At 42.3% G+C, this 25,206-nt stretch overlaps 1 protein-coding gene across 1 annotated transcript; it reads left to right on the top strand.

Annotated features, from left to right (window-relative positions):
- Window positions 1–680: 680 nt before the first annotated feature.
- On the top strand, window positions 681–24,871 carry TSC22D4 (TSC22 domain family member 4; the record flags this gene model as incomplete). The annotated part of the gene is given in 4 exon segments (XM_056554184.1): window positions 681–872; window positions 10,688–11,110; window positions 23,207–23,349; window positions 24,823–24,871. Coding segments are annotated over 3 exon segments (603 nt in total), but the record flags the coding sequence as incomplete, so codon positions are not given.
- Between the last annotated feature and the right edge of the window lie 335 nt (window positions 24,872–25,206).

Below are 25,206 nucleotides of genomic sequence, written 5' to 3'. Positions count from 1 at the left end.
TTCCATGTGTGGTCTGACCAGTACTGTACACAGTATTCTATGTGTGGTCTGACCAGTACTGTACACAGTATTCCATGTGTGATCTGACCAGTACTGTACACAGTATTCCATGTGCGGTCTGACCAGTACTGTGCACAGTATTCCATGTGCGGTCTGACCAGTACTGTGCACAGTATTCCATGTGCGGTCTGACCAGTACTGTGCACAGTATTCCATGTGTGGTCTGACCAGTACTGTACACAGTGAAAAATAAAGCATTAACAAAGTGCTGAAGAGAAACAAATAGAGGTGTGAAAGTGTCATACAGACATAGAAAAGAGTGTGCCAGACAGAGAAATAAGAATGAGAGACTGTCAGAGGGAAATAGGAGTGATAGAGTGTCAGAGAGACATAGAGAAGTAATAGAGTGTCTGAGAAAAATAGAGGAATGAGAGTATCAGAGAGACATAGAGGAGGGATAGAGTGTCGGAGAGAAATAGAGGAGTAAAGGAGTGTTAGAGACAGCAGAGATTGGTGCTAGGGGAAATCCTGGAGAGAGACTCACAGAGCGATAAGAAAGGACTGCGGAAGATAGAGAAGTTACTGGAGAGAGCAGAGTGTGACAGAGACACCCCGAGAGGAGGGGGAGACAGCAGAAAGGGGAGGAGAGACAGTCAGGGAGAAGAGGGAAGGAAGCACTTGGGGGACAGAGAGAAGAGGCAGGACTTCCTGACAGGCAGAGATGTCAACAGGGTGAGAAGAGACCTGGAGGATGAGGGGGCAGCAGAGACAGACAGCAGAGATCTCCCAGCACTCCACACAACTTCACTCCCTGCCAGCAGGAACTAGATGAGGGGCCCCACCCTGCAATACAGCACCCACCTACACAGCAGGTGAGTCCCCTGCTCCCTCCTCTATAGGGTCCCAGACAGACCCTCACAGGGAACGTGTAGTTACCCAGGACACATATGGGTCAGTATATGTAGAAGCAGATGTTATGGGAGTGCACCGAACACTCTCACAGCTATATATACCACTGTGCACCGAACACTCTCACAGCTCTGTATACCACTGTGCACCGAACACTCTCACAGCTCTGTATACCACTGTGCACCGAACACTCTCACAGCTCTGTATACCACTGTGCACAGAACACTCTCACAGCTCTGTATACCACTGTGCACCGAACACTCTCACAGCTCTGTATACCACTGTGCACCGAACACTCTCACAGCTCTGTATACCACTGTGCACCGAACACTCTCACAGCTCTGTATACCACTGTGCACAGAACACTCTCACAGCTCTGTATACCACTGTGCACCGAACACTCTCACAGCTCTGTATACGACTGTGCACAGAACACTCTCACAGCTCTGTATACCACTGTGCACCGAACACTCTCACAGCTCTATATACCACTGTGCACCGAACACTCTCACAGCTCTGTATACCACTGTGCACCGAACACTCTCACAGCTCTGTATACCACTGTGCACCGAACACTCTCACAGCTCTGTATACCACTGTGCACCGAACACTCTCACAGCTCTATATACCACTGTGCACAGAACACTCTCACAGCTCTGTATACCACTGTGCACCGAACACTCTCACAGCTCTATATACCACTGTGCACCGAACACTCTCACAGCTCTGTATACCACTGTGCACAGAACACTCTCACAGCTCTGTATACCACTGTGCTCCGAACACTCTCACAGCTCTATATACCACTGTGCACCGAACACTCTCACAGCTCTGTATACCACTGTGCACCGAACACTCTCACAGCTCTATATACCACTGTGCACCGAACACTCTCACAGCTCTGTATACCACTGTGCACAGAACACTCTCACAGCTCTGTATACCACTGTGCACCGAACACTCTCACAGCTCTATATACCACTGTGCACCGAACACTCTCACAGCTCTGTATACCACTGTGCACCGAACACTCTCACAGCTCTGTATACCACTGTGCACCGAACACTCTCAAAGCTCTGTATACCACTGTGCACCGAACACTCTCACAGCTCTGTATACGACTGTGCACCGAACACTCTCACAGCTCTGTATACCACTGTGCACCGAACACTCTCACAGCTCTGTATACCACTGTGCACAGAACACTCTCACAGCTCTGTATACCACTGTGCACCGAACACTCTCACAGCTCTATATACCACTGTGCACCGAACACTCTCACATCTCTGTATACCACTGTGCACCGAACACTCTCACATCTCTGTATACCACTGTGCACCGAACACTCTCACAGCTCTGTATACCACTGTGCACAGAACACTCTCACAGCTCTGTATACCACTGTGCACAGAACACTCTCACAGCTCTGTATACCACTGTGCACAGAACACTCTCACAGCTCTATATACCACTGTGCACCGAACACTCTCACAGCTCTGTATACCACTGTGCACCGAACACTCTCACAGCTCTGTATACCACTGTGCACAGAACACTCTCACAGCTCTGTATACCACTGTGCACAGAACACTCTCACAGCTCTGTATACCACTGTGCTCTGTATACCACTGTGCACAGAACACTCTCACAGCTCTGTATACCACTGTGCACCGAACACTCTCACAGCTCTGTATACCACTGTGCACCGAACACTCTCACAGCTCTATATACCACTGTGCACCGAACACTCTCACAGCTCTGTATACCACTGTGCACCGAACACTCTCACAGCTCTGTATACGACTGTGCACCGAACACTCTCACAGCTCTGTATACCACTGTGCACCGAACACTCTCACAGCTCTGTATACCACTGTGCACCGAACACTCTCACAGCTCTGTATACCACTGTGCACAGAACACTCTCACAGCTCTGTATACCACTGTGCACAGAACACTCTCACAGCTCTGTATACCACTGTGCACAGAACACTCTCACAGCTCTGTATACCACTGTGCACAGAACATTCTCACAGCTCTGTATACCACTGTGCTCTGTATACCACTGTGCACAGAACACTCTCACAGCTCTGTATACCACTGTGCACCGAACACTCTCACAGCTCTGTATACCACTGTGCACCGAACACTCTCACAGCTCTATATACCACTGTGCACCGAACACTCTCACAGCTCTGTATACCACTGTGCACCGAACACTCTCACAGCTCTATATACCACTGTGCACCGAACACTCTCACAGCTCTGTATACCACTGTGCACCGAACACTCTCACAGCTATATATACCACTGTGCACCGAACACTCTCACAGCTCTGTATACCACTGTGCACAGAACACTCTCACAGCTCTGTATACCACTGTGCACCGAACACTCTCACAACTCTATATACCACTGTGCACCGAACACTCTCACAGCTCTATATACCACTGTGCACCGAACACTCTCACAGCTCTGTATACCACTGTGCACAGAACACTCTCACAGCTCTGTATACCACTGTGCACCGAACACTCTCACAGCTCTGTATACCACTGTGCACAGAACACTCTCACAGCTCTATATACCACTGTGCACCGAACACTCTCACAGCTCTGTATACCACTGTGCACAGAACACTCTCACAGCTCTATATACCACTGTGCACAGAACACTCTCACAGCTCTGTATACCACTGTGCACCGAACACTCTCACAGCTCTGTATACCACTGTGCACCGAACACTCTCACAGCTCTGTATACCACTGTGCACCGAACACTCTCACAGCTCTATATACCACTGTGCACAGAACACTCTCACAGCTATATATACCACTGTGCTCCGAACACTCACAGTTCTATATACCACTGTGCACAGAACACTCTCACAGCTCTGTATACCACTGTGCACCGAACACTCTCACAGCTCTGTATACCACTGTGCACAGAACACTCTCACAGCTCTGTATACCACTGTGCACCGAACACTCTCACAGCTCTGTATACCACTGTGCACCGAACACTCTCACAGCTCTGTATACCACTGTGCACCGAACACTCTCACAGCTCTGTATACCACTGTGCACCGAACACTCTCACAGCTCTGTATACCACTGTGCACCGAACACTCTCACAGCTATATATATCACTGTGCACCGAACACTCTCACAGCTCTGTATACCACTGTGCACAGAACACTCTCACAGCTCTGTATACCACTGTGCACCGAACACTCTCACAGCTCTGTATACCACTGTGCACCGAACACTCTCACAGCTCTGTATACCACTGTGCACCGAACACTCTCACAGCTCTGTATACCACTGTGCACCGAACACTCTCACAGCTCTGTATACCACTGTGCACCGAACACTCTCACAGCTCTGTATACCACTGTGCACCGAACACTCTCACAGCTCTGTATACCACTGTGCACAGAACACTCTCACAGCTCTGTATACCACTGTGCACCGAACACTCTCACAGCTCTATATACCACTGTGCACCGAACACTCTCACAGCTCTGTATACCACTGTGCACCGAACACTCTCACAGCTCTATATACCACTGTGCACCGAACACTCTCACAGCTCTGTATACCACTGTGCACCGAACACTCTCACAGCTCTGCCTCGCACAGTACACTGCACACTCACAGCTCTGCCTCGCACAGTACACTGCACACTCACAGCTCTGCCTCGCACAGTACACTGCACACTCACAGCTCTGCCTCGCACAGTACACTGCACACTCACAGCTCTGCCTCGCACAGTACACTGCACACTCACAGCTCTGCCTCACACAGTACACTGCACACTCACAGCTCTGCTCACACAGTACACTGCACACTCACAGCTCTGCCTCACACAGTACACTGCACACTCACAGCTCTGCCTCGCACAGTACACTGCACACTCACAGCTCTGCCTCGCACAGTACACTGCACACTCACAGCTCTGCCTCGCACAGTACACTGCACACTCACAGCTCTGCTCACACAGTACACTGCACACTCACAGCTCTGCCTCGCACAGTACACTGCACACTCACAGCTCTGCTCACACAGTACACTGCACACTCACAGCTCTGCCTCGCACAGTACACTGCACACTCACAGCTCTGCCTCACAAAGTACACTGCACACTCACAGCTCTGCCTCGCACAGTACACTGCACACTCACAGCTCTGCCTCACACAGTACACTGCACACTCACAGCTCTGCCTCGCACAGTACACTGCACACTCACAGCTCTGCCTCGCACAGTACACTGCACACTCACAGCTCTGCCTCGCACAGTACACTGCACACTCACAGCTCTGCTCACACAGTACACTGCACACTCACAGCTCTGCCTCGCACAGTACACTGCACACTCACAGCTCTGCTCACACAGTACACTGCACACTCACAGCTCTGCCTCGCACAGTACACTGCACACTCACAGCTCTGCCTCACAAAGTACACTGCACACTCACAGCTCTGCCTCGCACAGTACACTGCACACTCACAGCTCTGCCTCGCACAGTACACTGCACACTCACAGCTCTGCCTCGCACAGTACACTGCACACTCACAGCTCTGCCTCGCACAGTACACTGCACACTCACAGCTCTGCCTCGCACAGTACACTGCACACTCACAGCTCTGCCTCGCACAGTACACTGCACACTCACAGCTCTGCCTCACAAAGTACACTGCACACTCACAGCTCTGCCTCGCACAGTACACTGCACACTCACAGCTCTGCCTCACACAGTACACTGCACACTCACAGCTCTGCCTCGCACAGTACACTGCACACTCACAGCTCTGCCTCACACAGTACACTGCACACTCACAGCTCTGCCTCGCACAGTACACTGCACACTCACAGCTCTGCCTCACACAGTACACTGCACACTCACAGCTCTGCCTCGCACAGTACACTGCACACTCACAGCTCTGCCTCACAAAGTACACTGCACACTCACAGCTCTGCCTCGCACAGTACACTGCACACTCACAGCTCTGCCTCACACAGTACACTGCACACTCACAGCTCTGCCTCGCACAGTACACTGCACACTCACAGCTCTGCCTCGCACAGTACACTGCACACTCACAGCTCTGCCTCGCACAGTACACTGCACACTCACAGCTCTGCTCACACAGTACACTGCACACTCACAGCTCTGCCTCGCACAGTACACTGCACACTCACAGCTCTGCTCACACAGTACACTGCACACTCACAGCTCTGCCTCACAAAGTACACTGCACACTCACAGCTCTGCCTCGCACAGTACACTGCACACTCACAGCTCTGCTCACACAGTACACTGCACTCTCACAGCTCTGCCTCGCACAGTACACTGCACACTCACAGCTCTGCTCACACAGTACACTGCACTCTCACAGCTCTGCCTCGCACAGTACACTGCACACTCACAGCTCTGCTCACACAGTACACTGCACTCTCACAGCTCTGCCTCGCACAGTACACTGCACACTCTCGCAGTGGTGCCAAATTCCATGCTCTGAATACTCTCCTGTCCTGTCAAACATCTCCCAAAACTCTCACAGAACGGCTCCCCCAGTGGCTGCACAGGAGACTGCACCCTGCTAAGAATAATGAAATATCCTGAATGAACGCACAGCAGGATGTAGTGGAATAGCAGAGAGGATCTGGTGGTGTGTGGAATAGTGTAGTAGGATATGATGTAGTAGAGTTGTGGTGTGTGGAATAGTGCAGTAGGATATGATGTAGTAGAGTTGTGGTGTAGAATAGTGTAGTAGGATATGATGTAGTAGAGTTGTGGTGTAGAATAGTGCAGTAGGATATGATGTAGTAGAGTTGTGGTGTAGAATAGTGTAGTAGGATATGATGTAGTAGAGTTGTGGTGTAGAATAGTGTAGTAGGATATGATGTAGTAGAGTTGTGGTGTAGAATAGTGCAGTAGGATATGATGTAGTAGAGTTGTGGTGTAGAATAGTGTAGTAGGATATGATGTAGTAGAGTTGTGGTGTAGAATAGTGTAGTAGGATATGATGTAGTAGAGTTGTGGTGTAGAATAGTGTAGTAGGATATAATGTAGCAGAGTTGTGGTGTGTAGGATCTGGTGTAGCAGAGTTGTGGTGTGTAGGATCTGGTGTAGCAGGGTTGTGGTGGTGTAGGATCTGGTGTAGCAGAGTTGTGGTGGTGTAGGATCGGGTGTAGCAGAGTTGTGGTGTGTAGGATTGGGTGTAGCAGAATTGTGGTGGTGTAGGATCTGGTGTAGCAGGGTTGTGGTGTGTAGGATCTGGTGTAGCAGAGTTGTGGTGGTGTAGGATCGGGTGTAGCAGGGTTGTGGTGTGTAGGATCTGGTGTAGCAGAGTTGTGGTGTGTAGGATCGGGTGTAGCAGGGTTGTGGTGTGTAGGATCTGGTGTAGTAGAGTTGTGGTGGTGTAGGATCGGGTGTAGCAGAGTTGTGGTGGTGTAGGATCGGGTGTAGCAGGGTTGTGGTGTAGGATCGGGTGTAGCAGAGTTGTGGTGGTGTAGGATCTGGTGTAGCAGGTTTGTGGTGTGTAGGATCGAGTGTAGCAGGGTTGTGGTGGTGTAGGATCGGGTGTAGCAGAGTTGTGGTGGGGTAGAATCTGGTGTAGCAGGGTTGTGGTGTGTAGGATCTGGTGTAGCAGAGTTTTGGTGTGTAGGATTGGGTGTAGCAGAGTTGTGGTGGTGTAGGATCTGGTGTAGCAGGATTGTGGTGGGGTAGGATCGGGTGTAGCAGGGTTGTGGTGGTGTAGGATCGGGTGTAGCAGGATTGTGGTGGTGTAGGATCGGGTGTAGCAGAGTTTTGGTGGGTAGGATCGGGTGTAGCAGGGTTGTGGTGGTGTAGGATCGGGTGTAGCAGAGTTGTGTTGTGTAGGATCGGGTGTAGCAGAGTTGTGGTGGTGTAGGATCTGGTGTAGCAGGGTTGTGGTGTGTAGGATCGGGTGTAGCAGAGTTGTGGTGGTGTAGGATCGGGTGTAGTAGAGTTGTGGTGTGTAGGATCGGGTGTAGCAGGGTTGTGGTGGTGTAGGATCGGTTGTAGCAGAGTTGTGGTGGTGTAGGATCGGGTGTAGCAGAGTTGTGGTGGTGTAGGATCGGGTGTAGCAGAGTTGTGGTGGTGTAGGATCGGGTGTAGCAGGGTTGTGGTGTGTAGGATCTGGTGTAGCAGAGTTCTGGTGTGTAGGATCTGGTGTAGCAGAGTTCTGGTGTGTAGGATCTGGTGTAGCAGGGTTGTGGTGTGTAGGATCTGGTGTAGCAGGGTGGTGGTGGTGGTGTAGGATCGGTTGTAGCAGAGTTGTGGTGGTTTAGGATTGGGTGTAGTAGAGTTGTGGTGGTGTAGGATCGGGTGTAGCAGAGTTGTGGTGTGTAGGATCGGGTGTAGTAGAGTTGTGGTGTGTAGGATCGGGTGTAGCAGGGTTGTGGTGGTGTAGGATCTGGTGTAGCAGAGTTGTGGTGGTGTAGGATCGGGTGTAGCAGAGTTGTGGTGTGTAGGATTGGGTGTAGCAGAATTGTGGTGGTGTAGGATCTGGTGTAGCAGGGTTGTGGTGTGTAGGATCTGGTGTAGCAGAGTTGTGGTGGTGTAGGATCGGGTGTAGCAGGGTTGTGGTGTGTAGGATCGGGTGTAGCAGGGTTGTGGTGTGTAGGATCTGGTGTAGTAGCGTTGTGGTGGTGTAGGATCGGGTGTAGCAGAGTTGTGGGGGTGTAGGATCTGGTGTAGCAGAGTTGTGGTGGTGTAGGATCGGGTGTAGCAGGGTTGTGGTGTAGGATCGGGTGTAGCAGAGTTGTGGTGGTGTAGGATCTGGTGTAGCAGGTTTGTGGTGTGTAGGATCGGGTGTAGCAGGGTTGTGGTGGTGTAGGATCGGGTGTAGCAGAGTTGTGGTGGTGTAGGATCTGGTGTAGCAGGTTTGTGGTGTGTAGGATCTGGTGTAGCAGAGTTGTGGTGGGGTAGAATCTGGTGTAGCAGGGTTGTGGTGTGTAGGATCTGGTGTAGCAGAGTTGTGGTGTGTAGGATCTGGTGTAGCAGGGTTGTGGTGGTGTAGGATCTGGTGTAGCAGAGTTGTGGTGGTGTAGGATCGGGTGTAGCAGAGTTGTGGTGGTGTAGGATCTGGTGTAGCAGGATTGTGGTGGTGTAGGATCGGGTGTAGCAGAGTTGTGGTGGTGTAGGATCTGGTGTAGCAGGGTTGTGGTGTGTAGGATCGGGTGTAGCAGAGTTGTGGTGGTGTAGGATCGGGTGTAGTAGAGTTGTGGTGTGTAGGATCGGGTGTAGCAGGGTTGTGGTGGTGTAGGATCGGTTGTAGCAGAGTTGTGGTGGTGTAGGATCGGGTGTAGCAGGGTTGTGGTGTGTAGGATCTGGTGTAGCAGAGTTCTGGTGTGTAGGATCTGGTGTAGCAGAGTTCTGGTGTGTAGGATCTGGTGTAGCAGGGTGGTGGTGGTGTAGGATCGGTTGTAGCAGGGTTGTGGTGGTTTAGGATCGGGTGTAGTAGTGTTGTGGTGGTGTAGGATCGGGTGTAGCAGAGTTGTGGTGTGTAGGATCGGGTGTAGCAGAGTTGTGGTGTGTAGGATCGGGTGTAGTAGAGTTGTGGTGTGTAGGATCGGGTGTAGCAGGGTTGTGGTGGTGTAGGATCGGTTGTAGCAGGGTTGTGGTGGTGTAGAATCGGGTGTAGCAGGGTTGTGGTGGGGTAGGATCGGGTGTAGCAGAGTTGTGGTGGTGTAGGATCGGGTGTAGCAGAGTTGTGGTGTGTAGGATCGGGTGTTGCAGGGTTGTGGTGGTGTAGGATCGGGTGTAGCAGCGTTGTGGTGTGTAGGATCGGGTGTAGCAGAGTTGTGGTGTGTAGGATCGGGTGTTGCAGGGTTGTGGTGGGGTAGGATCGGGTGTAGCAGAGTTGTGGTGGGGTAGGATCGGGTGTAGCAGAGTTGTCGTGGGGTAGGATCGGGTGTAGCAGATTTGTGGTGGTGTAGGATCGGGTGTGGTGGGGTAAGATCGGGTGTAGCAGAGTTGTGGTGGTGTAGGATCGGGTGTAGCAGAGTTGTGGTGGTGTAGGATCGGGTGTAGCAGAGTTGTGGTGGTGTAGGATCGGGTGTAGCAGGGTTGTGGTGTGTAGGATCGGGTGTTGCAGGGTTGTGGTGGTGTAGGATCGGGTGTAGCAGCGTTGTGGTGTGTAGGATCTGGTGTAGCAGGGTTGTCGTGGTGTAGGATCTGGTGTAGCTGAGTTGTCGTGGTGTAGGATCGGGTGTAGCAGGGTTGTGGTGGGGTAAGATCGGGTGTAGCAGAGTTGTGGTGGTGTAGGATCGGGTGTAGCAGAGTTGTGGTGGTGTAGGATCGGGTGTAGCAGAGTTGTGGTGTGTAGGATCGGGTGTAGCAGAGTTGTCGTGGTGTAGGATCGGGTGTAGCAGGGTTGTGGTGGGGTAGGATCGGGTGTAGCAGGGTTGTGGTGGTGTAGGATCGGGTGTAGCAGGATTGTGGTGGGGTAGGATCGGGTGTAGCAGGGTTGTGGTGGGGTAGGATCGGGTGTAGCAGAGTTTTGGTGTGTAGGATCGGGTGTAGCAGAGTTGTCGTGGTGTAGGATCGGGTGTAGCAGGGTTGTCGTGGTGTAGGATCGGGTGTAGCAGGGTTGTGGTGGGGTAGGATCGGGTGTAGCAGAGTTGTGGTGTGTAGGATCGGGTGTAGCAGAGTTGTCATGGTGTAGGATCGGGTGTAGCAGGGTTGTGGTGGGGTAGGATCTGGTGTAGCAGAGTTGTGTTGTAGTGACGCTGTCCTTCTCTTCTGCAGGAACGCTCCATCATGAGTGGTGGGAAGAAGCGGAGTGGTTTCCAGATCACCAGTGTGACCACTGACTACCAGCCATCCTCCCCCATCTCCCCGATCCCCGCGGAGCGCTCCCCATCACCCCCCAATGGCCCTCGCTCCCCCCCCACTTCCCGCTTCCGGCTGGTCCGGTTAGACCCGGGTCCGCTGGGCGGTGGGCGCAGGTACCAGAAGGGGCGCTGGACCTGTGTGGACTTTTACAACCTGGAGGTGGGGGCCCAGCACAGGGCGGGGGCGGGGCATTCTCTGGACTCCGGCCTCCCCAGGTCCGCTCCGGCCAGCCCCTTACTGCTCTCACCAGGAGGGGGGGCCAAGGGACAGCAGGCTCCCCGGTCACAAGGGGCCCCAGTATTTGGGGCAGTAACAGACATGGAGCCGACAGCTCAGGTGAGTCCATCCCTCACCATGACATCATGTGACTAGTCCGAGCCAATCAGCTGACAGGGCAGCAGTAAACTGTTACAATTGTGCACAGACTGTATACAGTGGGGATCACAAGTTTGGACACCCCAGGTAAAAATTTGTATTAATGTGCATAAAGAAGCCAAGGAAAGATGGAAAAATCTCCAAAAGGCATCAAATTACAGATTAGACATTCTTATAATATGTCACCAAAAGTTACATTTTATTTCCATCATTTACATTTTAATATCTTGTACTGCCCCCTTTGGCAAGTATCACAGCTTGTAAACGCTTTTTGTAGCAGCCAAGAGTCTTTCAATTCTTGTTTGAGGTATCTTTGCTCATTCTTCCTTACAAAAGTCTTCCAGTTCTTTGAGATTTCTGTGCTGTCTGTCACGCACTGCTCTTTTAAGGTCTATTCATAGATTTTCAATTATGTTGAGGTCAGGAGATTGTGAAGGCCATGGCAAAACCTTCAGTTTACACCTCTCTCTTGATCCCCCGTGGATTTCGAGGTGTGTTTAGGATCATTATCCATTTGTAGAAGCCATCCTCTCTTTAACTTCAGCTTTTTCACAGATGGCATCAAGTTAGCATCCAAAATTTGCTGAGATTTTATTGAATCCATTTTTCCTTCTACTCGTGAGATGTTCCCTGTGCCACTGGCTGCAATACAACCCCAAAGCATGATTGATCCACCCCCATGCTTAACAGTTGGACAGAGGTTCTTTTCATTAAATTCTGTTCCCCTTCTTCTCCAAACGTACCTTTGCTCATTCGGTCCACAGAACTTGTTTCCAAAATGCATCAGGCTTGTCTATATGTTCATTTGCAAAGTTCAAATGCTGTTTTTTGTGGTGAGGACGTAGAAGAGGTTTTCTTCTGATGACTCTTCCATGAAGACCATATTTGTACAAGTATCTCTTTATAGTGGAATAGTGTAACCACAACTCCAGTGTCTGCCAGATCTTTCTGGAGGGATTGTGCAGTCAAATGTGGGTTTTGAATAGTTTTTCTCACAATCCTGCAAGCTGTTCTGTCTGATATTTTTCTTGGTCTTCCAGATCTTGCTTTAACTTCCACTGTTCCTGATGACTGCCATTTCTTAATTACATTCCGAACAGAGGATATTGACATCTGAAAACGTTTTGCTATCTTCTTATAGCCTTCTCCAGCTTTGTGAGCATCAACTATTTTCAGTTTCAGATTTCTAGACAACTGCTTAGAAGAACCCGTGGTGCTGATTGTTGGGGCAAGGTCAGATGAGTCTGGGCATTTAAAACCTTTGAGATTGACATCCCCTGGTCTTCCCAGATGATGATTGAGAACAATCCATGACACTGGCAGGTCTCAGCTTTGGAAAGGGGGCAGTACAAGATATTAACTCTGCAGGGTGCCCAGACTTTTGCAGATGCCAGATTTTTTGTTTTCTGTTATTTTGAAAGTGAAAATGATGGAAATAAAATGTAACTTTTGGTGACATATTATAAGAATGTCTAATCTGTAATTTGATCCTTTTGGAGATTTTTCCATCTTTCCTTGGCTTCTTTATGCACATTAATACAAATTTTTACCTGGGGGGCCAAAACTTTTCATCCCCACTGTATACAATGTTACAAAAAGGATATATGAATGTAGGGGGCGTGGTGTGATGTCACAAGGGGGCGTAGCCTTTACATCACGTCTCGGTCACATCTCCGAAGCAAGGGACCGACCTCATACACTTCCAAATCTGTATTCAATCCCTCCGGAACCCCTTCACAGCCCTAGACCACCAGGGAATGTACAATTATCCCCCTTCATTGCCCTAGACCACCAGGGAATGTACAATTATCCCCTTCACAGCCATAGACCACCAGGGAATGTACAATCATCCCCTTCACAGCCCTAGACCACCAGGGAATGTACAATTATGTCCTTCACTGCCCTAGACCACCAGGGAATGTAGAATCATCCCCATCACTGCTCTAGACCACCAGGAGATGTACAATCATCCCCATCACTGCCCTAGACCACCAGGGAATGCACAATTATCCCCTTCACAGCCCTAGACCAATGGGAATGTAAAATCATCACCATCACTGCCATAGACCACCAGGGAATGTAGAATGATCCCCTTCACTGCCCTAGACCACCAGGGAATGTACAATTATGTCCTTCACTGCCCTAGACCACCAGGGAATGTACAATTATCCCCTTCACTGTCCTAAACTACCAGAGAATGTACAATTATCCACATCACCGCCTTAGACCACCAGGGAATGTACAATTATCTCCTTCACTGCCCTAGACCACCAGGGAATGTACAATCATCCTCTTCACTGTCCTAGACCACCAGGGAATGTACAATCATCTTCTTCACTGCCCTAGACCACCAGGGAATCTACAACTATGCCCTTCACTGCCCTAGACCACCAGGGAATGTCCAATAATCCCCATTACTGCTCAAGACCACCAGGGAATGTACAGTTATCTCCTTCACTGCCCTAGACCACCAGGGAATATACAGTTTTCTCCTTCACTGCCCTAGACCACCAGGGAATGTACAATTACCCCCTTCACTGTCCTAGACCACCAGGGAATGTACAATCATCCTCTTCGCTGTCCTAGACTACCAGGGAATGTACAATCATCCTCTTCGCTGTCCTAGACTACCAGGGAATGTACAGTTTTCTCCTTCACTGCCCTAGACCACCAGGGAATGTACAACTATGCTCTTCACTGCCCTAGACCAGCAGGGAATGTACAATCCTCCCCATTACTGCCCTAGACCACCAGGGAATGTACAGTTATCTCCTTCACTGCCCTAGACCACCAGGGAATATACAGTTATCTTCTTCACTGCCCTAGACCACCAGGGAACGTACAACTATTCCCTTCACTGCCCTAGACCACGAGGGAATGTACAATTATCACCTTCACTGCCCTAGACCACCAGGGAATATACAGTTATCTTCTTCACTGCCCTAGACCACCAGGGAACGTACAACTATTCCCTTCACTGCCCTAGACCACGAGGGAATGTACAATTATCACCTTCACTGCCATAGACCACCAAGGAATGTACAATTATATCCTCCACTGCCCTAGACCACCAGGGGACGTACAACTATCCCCTTCACTGCCCTAGACTACCAGGGAATGTACAATTATCCCCTTCACTGCCCTAGACCACCAGGGAATGTACAATTATATCCTTCATTGCCCTAGACCACCAGGGAATGTACAATTATATCCTTCACTGCCCTAGACCACCAGGGAATGTACAATTATCTCCTTCACTGACCGCATCTTAAAAAAAAAAAACATGTATATCAAAAGGTGTAGTGTTGGTTTTGGATTTGTTTATCTGTTGGACTGTTGGTGTTACTTTTATACCCAAATGTCAAGCCCTCGTATATATAATTGGGGGTTTCAATGGCAAATAATTGCCCAATGCCTTATCCTGGCATAATAACGGCCAATACTTGTAAATATTTGCTTCTACCTTTCTATGATGCGTGTTATATGGGATAATAAGTTTAGGTGTATCTTCTTTATGAGATATTATTGTACTATTAGTCTTAGTTTAGGTGTATCTTCTTTATGAGATATTATCTTATTATTAGTCTTAGTTTAGGTGAATCTTCTTTATGAGATATTATAGTACTATTAGTCTTAGTTTAGGTGAATCTTCTTTATGAGATATTATTGTACTATTAGTCTTAGTTTAGGTGAATCTTCTTTATGAGATATTATTGTACTATTAGTCTTAGTTTAGGTGTATCTTCTTTATGAGATATTATCGTACTATTAGTCTTAGTTTAGGTGTATCTTCTTTATGAGATATTATCGTACTATTAGTATCTCATAAAGAAGATACACCTAAACTAAGACTAATAGTACGATATTATCTCATAAAGAAGATACACCTAAACTAAGACTAATAGTACAATAATATCTCATAAAGAAGATTCACCTAAACTAAGACTATCAGGACTATCAATTTAGGAGAATCTTCTTTATGAGATACTATTGTACTATTAGTCTTAGTTTAGGAGAATCTTCTTTATGAGATATTATTGTACTATTAGTCTTAGTTTAGGTGTATCTTCTTTATGAGATAATATCGTACTATTAGTCTTAGTTTAGGTGAATCTTCTTTATGAGATATTATCTTATTATTAGTCTTAGTTTAGGTGAATCTTCTTTATGAAGATACACCTAAACTAAGACTAATAGTACGATATTATCTCATAAAGAAGATACACCTAAACTAAGACTAATAGTACAATAATATCTCATAAAGAAGATTCTCCTAAATTGATAGTCCTGATAGTCTTTATGAGATACTATCGTACTATTAGTCTTAGTTTAGGTGAATCTTCTTTATGAGATATTATCATATTATTAGTCTTAGTTTAGGTGAATCTTCTTTATGAGATATTATTGTACTATTAGTCTTAGTTAAGGTGAATCTTCTTTATGAGATATTATTGTACTATTAGTCTTAGTTTAGGTGTATCTTCTTTATGAGATATTATTGTATTATTAGTCTTAGTTTAGGTAAATATTCTTTATTAGATACTATCGTACTATAAGTCTTAGTTTAGGTGTATCTTCTTTATGAGATATTATTGTATTATTAGTCTTAGTTTAGGTGTATCTTCTTTATGAGATATTATCTTATTATTAGTCTTAGTTTAGGTGTATCTTCTTTATGAGATATTATCGTACTATTAGTCTTAGTTTAGGTGAATCTTCTTTATGAGATACTATCGTACTCTTAGTCTTAGTTTAGGTGTATTTTCTTTATGAGATATTATTGTACTATTAGTCTTAGTTTAGGTGTATCTTCTTTATGAGATATTATCGTATTATAAGTCTTAGTTTAGGTGTATCTTCTTTATGAGATACTATCGTACTATTAGTCTTAGTTTAGGTGAATCTTCTTTATGAGATACTATTGTACTATTAGTCTTAGTTTAGGTGAATCTTCTTTATGAGATACTATTGTACTATTAGTCTTAGTTTAGGTGTATCTTCTTTATGAGATATTATTGTACTATTAGTCTTAGTTTAGGTGTATCTTCTTTATGAGATACTATCGTACTATTAGTCTTAGTTTAGGTGAATCTTCTTTATGAAATGCTATCATACTATTAGTCTTAGTTTAGGTGAATCTTCTTTATCAGATATTATCGTACTATGAGTCTCAGTTTAAGTGAATCTTCTTTATGAGATAATATCGTACTATTAGTCTTAGTTTAGGTGTATCTTCTTTATGAGATATTATCATATTATTAGTCTTAGTTTAGGTGTATCTTCTTTATGAGATATTGTACTATTAGTCTTAGTTTAGGTGAATCTTCTTTATGAGATATTGTACTATCAGTCTTAGTTTAGGTGTATATTCTTTATGAGATACTATTGTACTATTAGTCTTAGTTTAGGTGAATCTTCTTTATGAGATATTATTGTACTTTTAGTCTTAGTTTAGGTGTATCTTCTTCATGAGATGTTATCGTACTATTAGTCTTAGTTTAGGTGAATCTTCTTTATGAGATATTATCATATTATTAGTCTTAGTTTAGGACAATGTTCTTTTTCAGATACTATTGTACTATTAGTCTTAGTTTAGGTTAATCTTCTTTATGAGATATTATTGTACTATTAGTCTTAGTTTAGGTGTATCTTCTTTATGAGATACTATCATACTATTAGTCTTAGTTTAGGTGAATCTTCTTTTTCAGATACTATCGTACTATTAGTCTTAGTTTAGGTGTATCTTCTTTATGAGATACTATTGTACTATTAGTCTTAGTTTAGGTGTATCTTCTTTAAGAAATGCTATCGTACTATTAGTCTTAGTTTAGGTGCATCTTCTTTATCAGATATTATCGTACTATGAGTCTCAGTTTAGGTGTATCTTCTTTATGAGATATTATCATATTATTAGTCTTAGTTTAGGTGTATCTTCTTTATGAGATACTATCGTACTATTAGTCTCAGTTTAGGTGAATCTTCTTTTTCAGATGCTATCGTACTATTAGTCTTAGATTAGGTGTATCTTCTTTATGAGATAATATCGTACTATTAGTCTCAGTTTAGGTGTATCTTCTTTATGAGATATTATTGTACTATTAGTCTTAGTTTAGGTGTATCTTCTTTATGAGATATTATTGTACTATTAGTCTTAGTTTAGCTGTATCTTCTTTATGAGATATTATCTTATTATTAGTCTTAGTTTAGGTGTATCTTCTTTATGAGATATTATTGTACTATTAGTCTTAGTTTAGGTGAATCTTCTTTATGAGATATTATCGTACTATTAGTCTTAGTTTAGGTGTATCTTCTTTATGAGATAATATCGTACTATTAGTCTCAGTTTAGGTGTATCTTCTTTATGAGATATTATCGTACTATTAGTCTCAGTTAAGGTGTATCTTCTTTATGAGATACTATCGTACTATTAGTCTTAGTTATGTGTATTTTCTTTATGAGATATTATCGTACTATTAGTCTTAGTTTAGGTGCATCTTCTTTATGAGATATTATCGTACTATTAGTCTTAGTTTAGGTGAATCTTCTTTATGAGATATTATCGTACTATTAGTCTTAGTTTAGGTGAATCTTCTTTATGAGATACTATCGTACTATTAGTCTTAGTTTAGGTGTATCTTCCTTATGAGATACTATCGTACTATTAGTCTTAGTTTAGGTGTATCTTCTTTATGAGATACTATCGTACTATTAGTCTTAGTTTAGGTGAATCTTCTATTTCAGATACTATTGTACTATTAGTCTTAGTTTAGGTGCATCTTCTTTATGAGATATTATCGTACTATTAGTCTTAGTTTAGGTGAATCTTCTTTATGAGATATTATCGTACTATTAGTCTTAGTTTAGGTGAATCTTCTTTATGAGATATTATCGTACTATTAGTCTTAGTTTAGGTGAATCTTCTTTATGAGATATTATCGTACTATTAGTCTTAGTTTAGGTGTATCTTCCTTATGAGATACTATCGTACTATTAGTCTTAGTTTAGGTGTATCTTCTTTATGAGATATTATTGTACTATTAGTCTTAGTTTAGGTGTATCTTCTTTATGAGATACTATTGTACTATTAGTCTTAGTTTTGGTGTATCTTCTTTATGAGATACTATTGTACTATTAGTCTTAGTTTAGGTGCATCTTCTTTATGAGATACTATTGTACTATTAGTCTTAGTTTTGGTGTATCTTCTTTATGAGATACTATTGTACTATTAGTCTTAGTTTTGGTGTATCTTCTTCATGAGATATTATCTTACTATTAGTCTTAGTTTAGGTGAATCTTCTTTATAAGATATTATCATATTATTAGTCTTAGTTTAGGTGTATCTTCTTTATGAGATATTATCATATTAGTCTTAGTTTAGGTGTATCTTCTTTATGAGATACTTTCGTACTATTAGTCTCAGTTTAGGTGAATCTTTTTCAGATGCTATCGTACTATTAGTCTTAGTTTAGGTGTGTCTTCTTTATGAGATATTATCATATTAGTCTTAGTTTAGCTGTATCTTCTTTATGAGATATTATCGTACTATTAGTCTTAGTTTAGGTTTATCTTCTTTATAAGATACTATCGTACTATTAGTCTTAGTTTAGGTGTATCTTCTTTATGAGATATTATCGTACTATTAGTCTTAGTTTAGGTGTATCTTCTTTATGAGATATTATCGTACTATTAGTCTTAGTTTAGGTGTATCTTCTTTATGAGATATTATTGTACTATTAGTCTTAGTTTAGGTGCATCTTCTTTATGAGATATTATCTTACTATTAGTCTTAGTTTAGGTGAATCTTCTTTATGAGATAATATCGTATTATTAGTCTTAGTTTAGGTGAATCTTCTTTATCAGATATTATCGTACTATGAGTCTCAGTTTAGGTGTATCTTCTTTATGAGATATTATCATATTATTAGTCTTAGTTTAGGTGTATCTTCTTTATGAGATATTATCATATTATTAGTCTTAGTTTAGGTGTATCTTCTTTATGAGATACTATCGTACTATGAGTCTCAGTTTAGGTGAATCTTCTTTATGAGATATTATCGTACTATTAGTCTTAGTTTAGGTGTATCTTCTTTATGAGATATTATCGTACTATTAGTCTCAGTTTAGGTGTATCCTCTTTTTTCAGATACTATCGCACTATTAGTCTCAGTTTAGGTGTATCTTCTTTATGAGATATTATTGTACTATTAGTCTTAGTTTAGGTGTATCTTCTTTATGAGATATTATCGTACTATTAGTCTTAGTTTAGGTGCATCTTCTTTATGAGATACTATTGTACTATTAGTCTTAGTTTAGGTGAATCTTCTTCATGAGATATTATCATATTAGTCTTAGTTTAGGTGTATCTTCTTTATGAGATACTATCGTACTATTAGTCTCAGTTTAGGTGAATCTTCTTTTTCAGATGCTATCGTACTATTAGTCTTAGTTTAGGTGTATCTTCTTTATGAGATATTATCGTACTATTAGTCTTAGTTTAGGTGAATCTTCTTTTTCAGATACTATCATACTATTAGTCTTAGTTTAGCTGTATCTTCTTTATGAGATATTATCTTATTATTAGTCTTAGTTTAGGTGTATCTTCTTTATGAGATATTATTGTACTATTAGTCTTAGTTAAGGTGTATCTTCTTTATGAGATATTATTGTACTATTAGTCTTAGTTTAGGAGAATCTTCTTTAAGAGATATTATTGTACTATTAGTCTTAGTTTAGGTGTATCTTCTTTATGAGATATTATTGTACTATTAGTCTTAGTTTAGGAGAATCTTCTTTAAGAGATATTATTGTACTATTAGTCTTAGTTTAGGTGTATCTTCTTTATGAGATACTATTGTACTATTAGTCTTAGTTTAGCTGTATCTTCTATATGAGATATTATCGTACTATTAGTCTTAGTTTAGGTGTATCTTCTTTATGAGATATTATCTTATTATTAGTCTTAGTTTAGGTGTATCTTCTATATGAGATATTATCGTACTATTAGTCTTAGTTTAGGTGAATCTTCTTTATGAGATATTATCGTACTATTAGTCTCAGTTTAGGTGAATCTTCTTTATGAGATACTATCGTACTTTTAGTCTTAGTTTAGGTGTATCTTCTTTATGAGATATTATTGTACTATTAGTCTTAGTTTAGGTGAATCTTCTTTATGAGATATTATCATATTATTAGTCTTAGTTTAGGTGAATCTTCTTTATGAGATATTATCATATTATTAGTCTTAGTTTAGGTGAATCTTCTTTATGAGATATTATTGTACTATTAGTCTTAGTTTAGGTTAATCTTCTTTATGAGATATTATTGTACTATTAGTCTTAGTTTAGGTTAATCTTCTTTATGAGATATTATTGTACTATTAGTCTTAGTGTAGGTGTATCTTCTTTATGAGATACTATCGTACTATTAGTCTTAGTTTAGGTGAATCTTCTTTATGAGATATTATCATATTATTAGTCTTAGTTTAGGAGAATCTTCTTTAAGAGATATTATTGTACTATTAGTCTTAGTTTAGGTGAATCTTCTTTATGAGATATTATTGTACTATTAGTCTTAGTTTAGGAGAATCTTCTTTATGCGATATTATTGTACTATTAGTCTTAGTTTAGGTGAATCTTCTTTATGAGATATTATTGTACTATTAGTCTTAGTTTAGGAGAATCTTCTTTATGAGATATTATTGTACTATTAGTCTTAGTTTAGGTGAATCTTCTTTATGAGATATTATCTTATTATTAGTCTTAGTTTAGGTGAATCTTCTTTATGAGATATTATCGTACTATTAGTCTTAGTTTAGGTGAATCTTCTTTATGAGATACTATTGTACTATTAGTCTTAGTTTAGCTGTATCTTCTTTATGAGATAATATCGTACTATTAGTCTTAGTTTAGGTGTATCTTCTTTATGAGATATTATCTTATTATTAGTCTTAGTTTAGGTGTATCTTCTATATGAGATACTATCGTACTATTAGTCTTAGTTTAGGTGAATCTTCTTTATGAGATATTATCGTACTATTAGTCTCAGTTTAGGTGAATCTTCTTTATGAGATACTATCGTACTTTTAGTCTTAGTTTAGGTGTATCTTCTTTATGAGATATTATTGTACTATTAGTCTTAGTTTAGGTGAATCTTCTTTATGAGATATTATCATATTATTAGTCTTAGTTTAGGTGAATCTTCTTTATGAGATATTATTGTACTATTAGTCTTAGTTTAGGTGAATCCTCTTTATGAGATACTATTGTACTATTAGTCTTAGTTTAGGTGTATCTTCTTTATGAGATATTATTGTACTATTAGTCTTAGTTTAGGTGAATCTTCTTTATGAGATATTATTGTACTATTAGTCTTAGTTTAGGTGAATCTTCTTTATGAGATATTATAGTACTATTAGTCTTAGTTTAGGTGAATCCTCTTTATGAGATACTATTGTACTATTAGTCTTAGTTTAGGTGTATCCTCTTTATGAGATACTATTGTACTATTAGTCTTAGTTTAGGTGTAACTTCTTTATGAGATAATATCGTACTATTAGTCTTAGTTTAGGTGAATCTTCTTTATGAGATATTATTGTACTATTAGTCTTAGTTTAGGTGAATCTTCTTTATGAGATATTATTGTACTATTAGTCTTAGTTTAGGTGAATCTTCTTTATGAGATATTATTGTACTATTAGTCTTAGTTTAGGTGAATCTTCTTTATGAGATATTATTGTACTATTAGTCTTAGTTTAGGTGAATCCTCTTTATGAGATAATATCGTACTATTAGTCTTAGTTTAGGTGAATCTTCTTTATGAGATATTATTGTACTATTAGTCTTAGTTTAGGTGAATCTTCTTTATGAGATATTATTGTACTATTAGTCTTAGTTTAGGTGAATCTTCTTTATGAGATATTATTATACTATTAGTCTTAGTTTAGGTGAATCTTCTTTATGAGATATTATTGTACTATTAGTCTTAGTTTAGGTGTATCTTCTTTATGAGATATTATTGTACTATTAGTCTTAGTTTAGGTGAATCTTCTTTATGAGATATTATCGTACTATTAGTCTTAGTTTAGGTGAATCTTCTTTATGACATATTTTTGTACTATTATTCTTAGTTTAGGTGAATCTTCTTTATGAGATATTTTTGTACTATTAGTCTTAGTTTAGGTGTATCTTCTTTATGAGATATTATCGTACTATTAGTCTTAGTTTAGGTGTATCTTCTTTATGAGATATTATCGTACTATTAGTCTTAGTTTAGGTGTATCTTCTTTATGAGATATTATTGTACTATTAGTCTTAGTTTAGGTGAATCTTCTTTATGAGATATTATTTTACTATTAGTCTTAGTTTAGGTGAATCTTCTTCATGAGATACTATCGTACTATTAGTCTTAGTTTAGGTGTATCTTCTTTATGAGATATTATTGTACTATTAGTCTTAGTTTAGGTGTATCTTCTTTATGAGATATTATTGTACTATTAGTCTTAGTTTAGGTGAATCTTCTTTATGAGATATTTTACTATTAGTCTTAGTTTAGGTGAATCTTCTTCATGAGATATTATCTTACTATTAGTCTTAGTTTAGGTGTATCTTCTTTATGAGATATTATCGTACTATTAGTCTTAGTTTAGGTGAATCCTCTTTATGAGATATTATTGTACTATTAGTCTTAGTTTAGGTGTATCTTCTTTATGAGATATTATCGTACTATTAGTCTTAGTTTAGGTGTATTTTCTTTGAGATATTATTGTACTATTAGTCTTAGTTTAGGTGAATCTTCTTTATGAGATATTATTGTACTATTAGTTTTAGTTTAGGTGAATCTTCTTTATGAGATATTATCGTACTATTAGTCTTAGTTTAGGTGTATCTTCTTTTTCAGATACTGTCGTACTATTGGTCTCTTTCCAATTTAAAAACTTTTCTTTAGGAAATTCTCCAAATTCTGGATTGGATATTTTTTATCTAGAAATTGTTTAATTAAAAACACTGCTTCTTCCTTATATACAATGTATCACTTTTCTCCCTTCCCTCCTCTGCACAGTTGACTCCGCCCCCACTTCCAGTAACACCGCGAATCACATCGCAGGATGAGGTGCGCCCCAACCGACCGATGTCCGATGTCTTTAATGAACGGCTGCTCCTAGCGCGATCTGTGTTCAGTATAGATGAGAGTGAGATCGACAGGTGAGTGGCCAAAACCAAACTCATACCACTGCCCTAGACCACAAGGTTTTGTACATTATCTCCTTCACTGTCCTAGACCAAGAGGGAATGTACAATTATCCCCTTCACTCCCCTGGCCCACCAGGGAATGTACAATTATCCCCTTCACTCCCCTAGCCCACCAGGGAATTTACAACTATCCCCTTCACTGCCCTAGCCCACCAGGGAATGTACAACTATCCCCTTCACTGCCCTAGCCCACCAGGGAATGTAGAACTATCCCCTTCACTGCACTAGACCACCAGGGAATGTACAATCATCTCCATAACTGCCCTAGACCACCAGGGAATGTACAATTATCTCCTTCACTGCCCTAGAAAACCAGGGAATGTACAATTATCCCCTTCACTGCACTAGACCACCAGGGAATGTACAATTATCCCCTTCACTGCCGTAGACCACCAGGGAATGTACAATTATCCCCTTCACTGCCGTAGACCACCAGGGAATGTACAATTATCTCCTTCACTGCCCTAGACCACCAGGGAATGTACAACTATCTCCTTCACTGCCCTAGACTACCAGGAAATGTACAATTATCCCCTTCACTGCACTAGACCACCAGGGAGTGTACAATTATCCCCTTCACTGACCTAGACCACCAGGGAATGCACAGTTATCCCCTCCACTGCACTAGACCACCAGGGAGTGTACAATTATCCCGTTCATTGCCCTAGACCACCAGGGAATGTACAATTATCTCTTCCACTGCCCTAGACCACCAGGGAATTTATTAATATCTCCTTCACTGCCCTAGACCACCAGGGAATGTACAATCATCTCCTTTCTTGCTCTAGACCACTAGGAAATGTACAATTCTGTCCTTCACTGCCCTAGAAGCAGGGAATTTAGAATTATCCCCTTAATTGCCCTATATCACCCATGAATGTACAAATATCCACTTGACTGCCCTAGACCACCAGGGAATGTAAAATTATCTCTATTACTGCCCTTGACAACCAGGGAATGCACAATTGTCTCCTTCACTGCCCTAGACCACCAGGGAATGTACAATTATATCCTTCATTGCCCTAGACCACCTGGGAATGTACAATTAACCTCTTCACTGTCCTAGACCACTAGGGAATATACACCTATCTTTTTCACCTTCCTAGATCTAGAAATAAGGAACTATAGGAGCTGGAAATGAACCCAACTTCCGTTCTGTTATAGAGTCACTAAAAGTGCCGAGAAGGCATCCCCCCCCCCGAGGAGCAGGAGAGGAGGGTGGTGTTCCCCTTTAAGTATGCCAGCCAGTTTATTAGGTAGTAAATAGTCCGGAGTGTCCAGGAGAAGACGCAGTAACACGAGAGCTGGAAGGAGTATGAGGAATGTGCGGTGTGATATTTACACCTACCTAACAATCCCTGTTCTACTCTCACCGCACCAACACTGCTACATCGTGCTCACCTCTCTTCTGTCTCTCCCTGTCAGCACATCCAACAGCACGGGGGCGATAGACAACAAGATCGAACAGGCCATGGTGAGTAAACTGAGCTCTGCTATTCCTGCTCTGACCTCCCCGCTCTTCATTACTGTATCGCTCTGCTATTCCTGCTCTGACCTCCCAGCACTTCATTACTGTATCGCTCTGCTATTCCTGCTCTGACCTCCCAGCACTTCATTACTGTATCGCTCTGCTATTCCTGCTCTGACCTCCCAGCACTTCATTACTGTATCGCTCTGCTATTCCTGCTCTGACCTCCCCGCTCTTCATTACTGTATCGCTCTGCTATTCCTGCTCTGACCTCCCCGCTCTTCATTACTGTATCGCTCTGCTATTCCTGCTCTGACCTCCCCGCTCTTCATTACTGTATC

This window comes from Hyla sarda, unplaced genomic scaffold (genome assembly GCF_029499605.1).
Source record: "Hyla sarda isolate aHylSar1 unplaced genomic scaffold, aHylSar1.hap1 scaffold_59, whole genome shotgun sequence".
NCBI classification, from domain to species: Eukaryota; Metazoa; Chordata; class Amphibia; order Anura; family Hylidae; genus Hyla; species Hyla sarda.
Note: the sequence above shows the minus strand (reverse complement) of the source record. Positions and strands in the feature narration are given on the sequence as shown.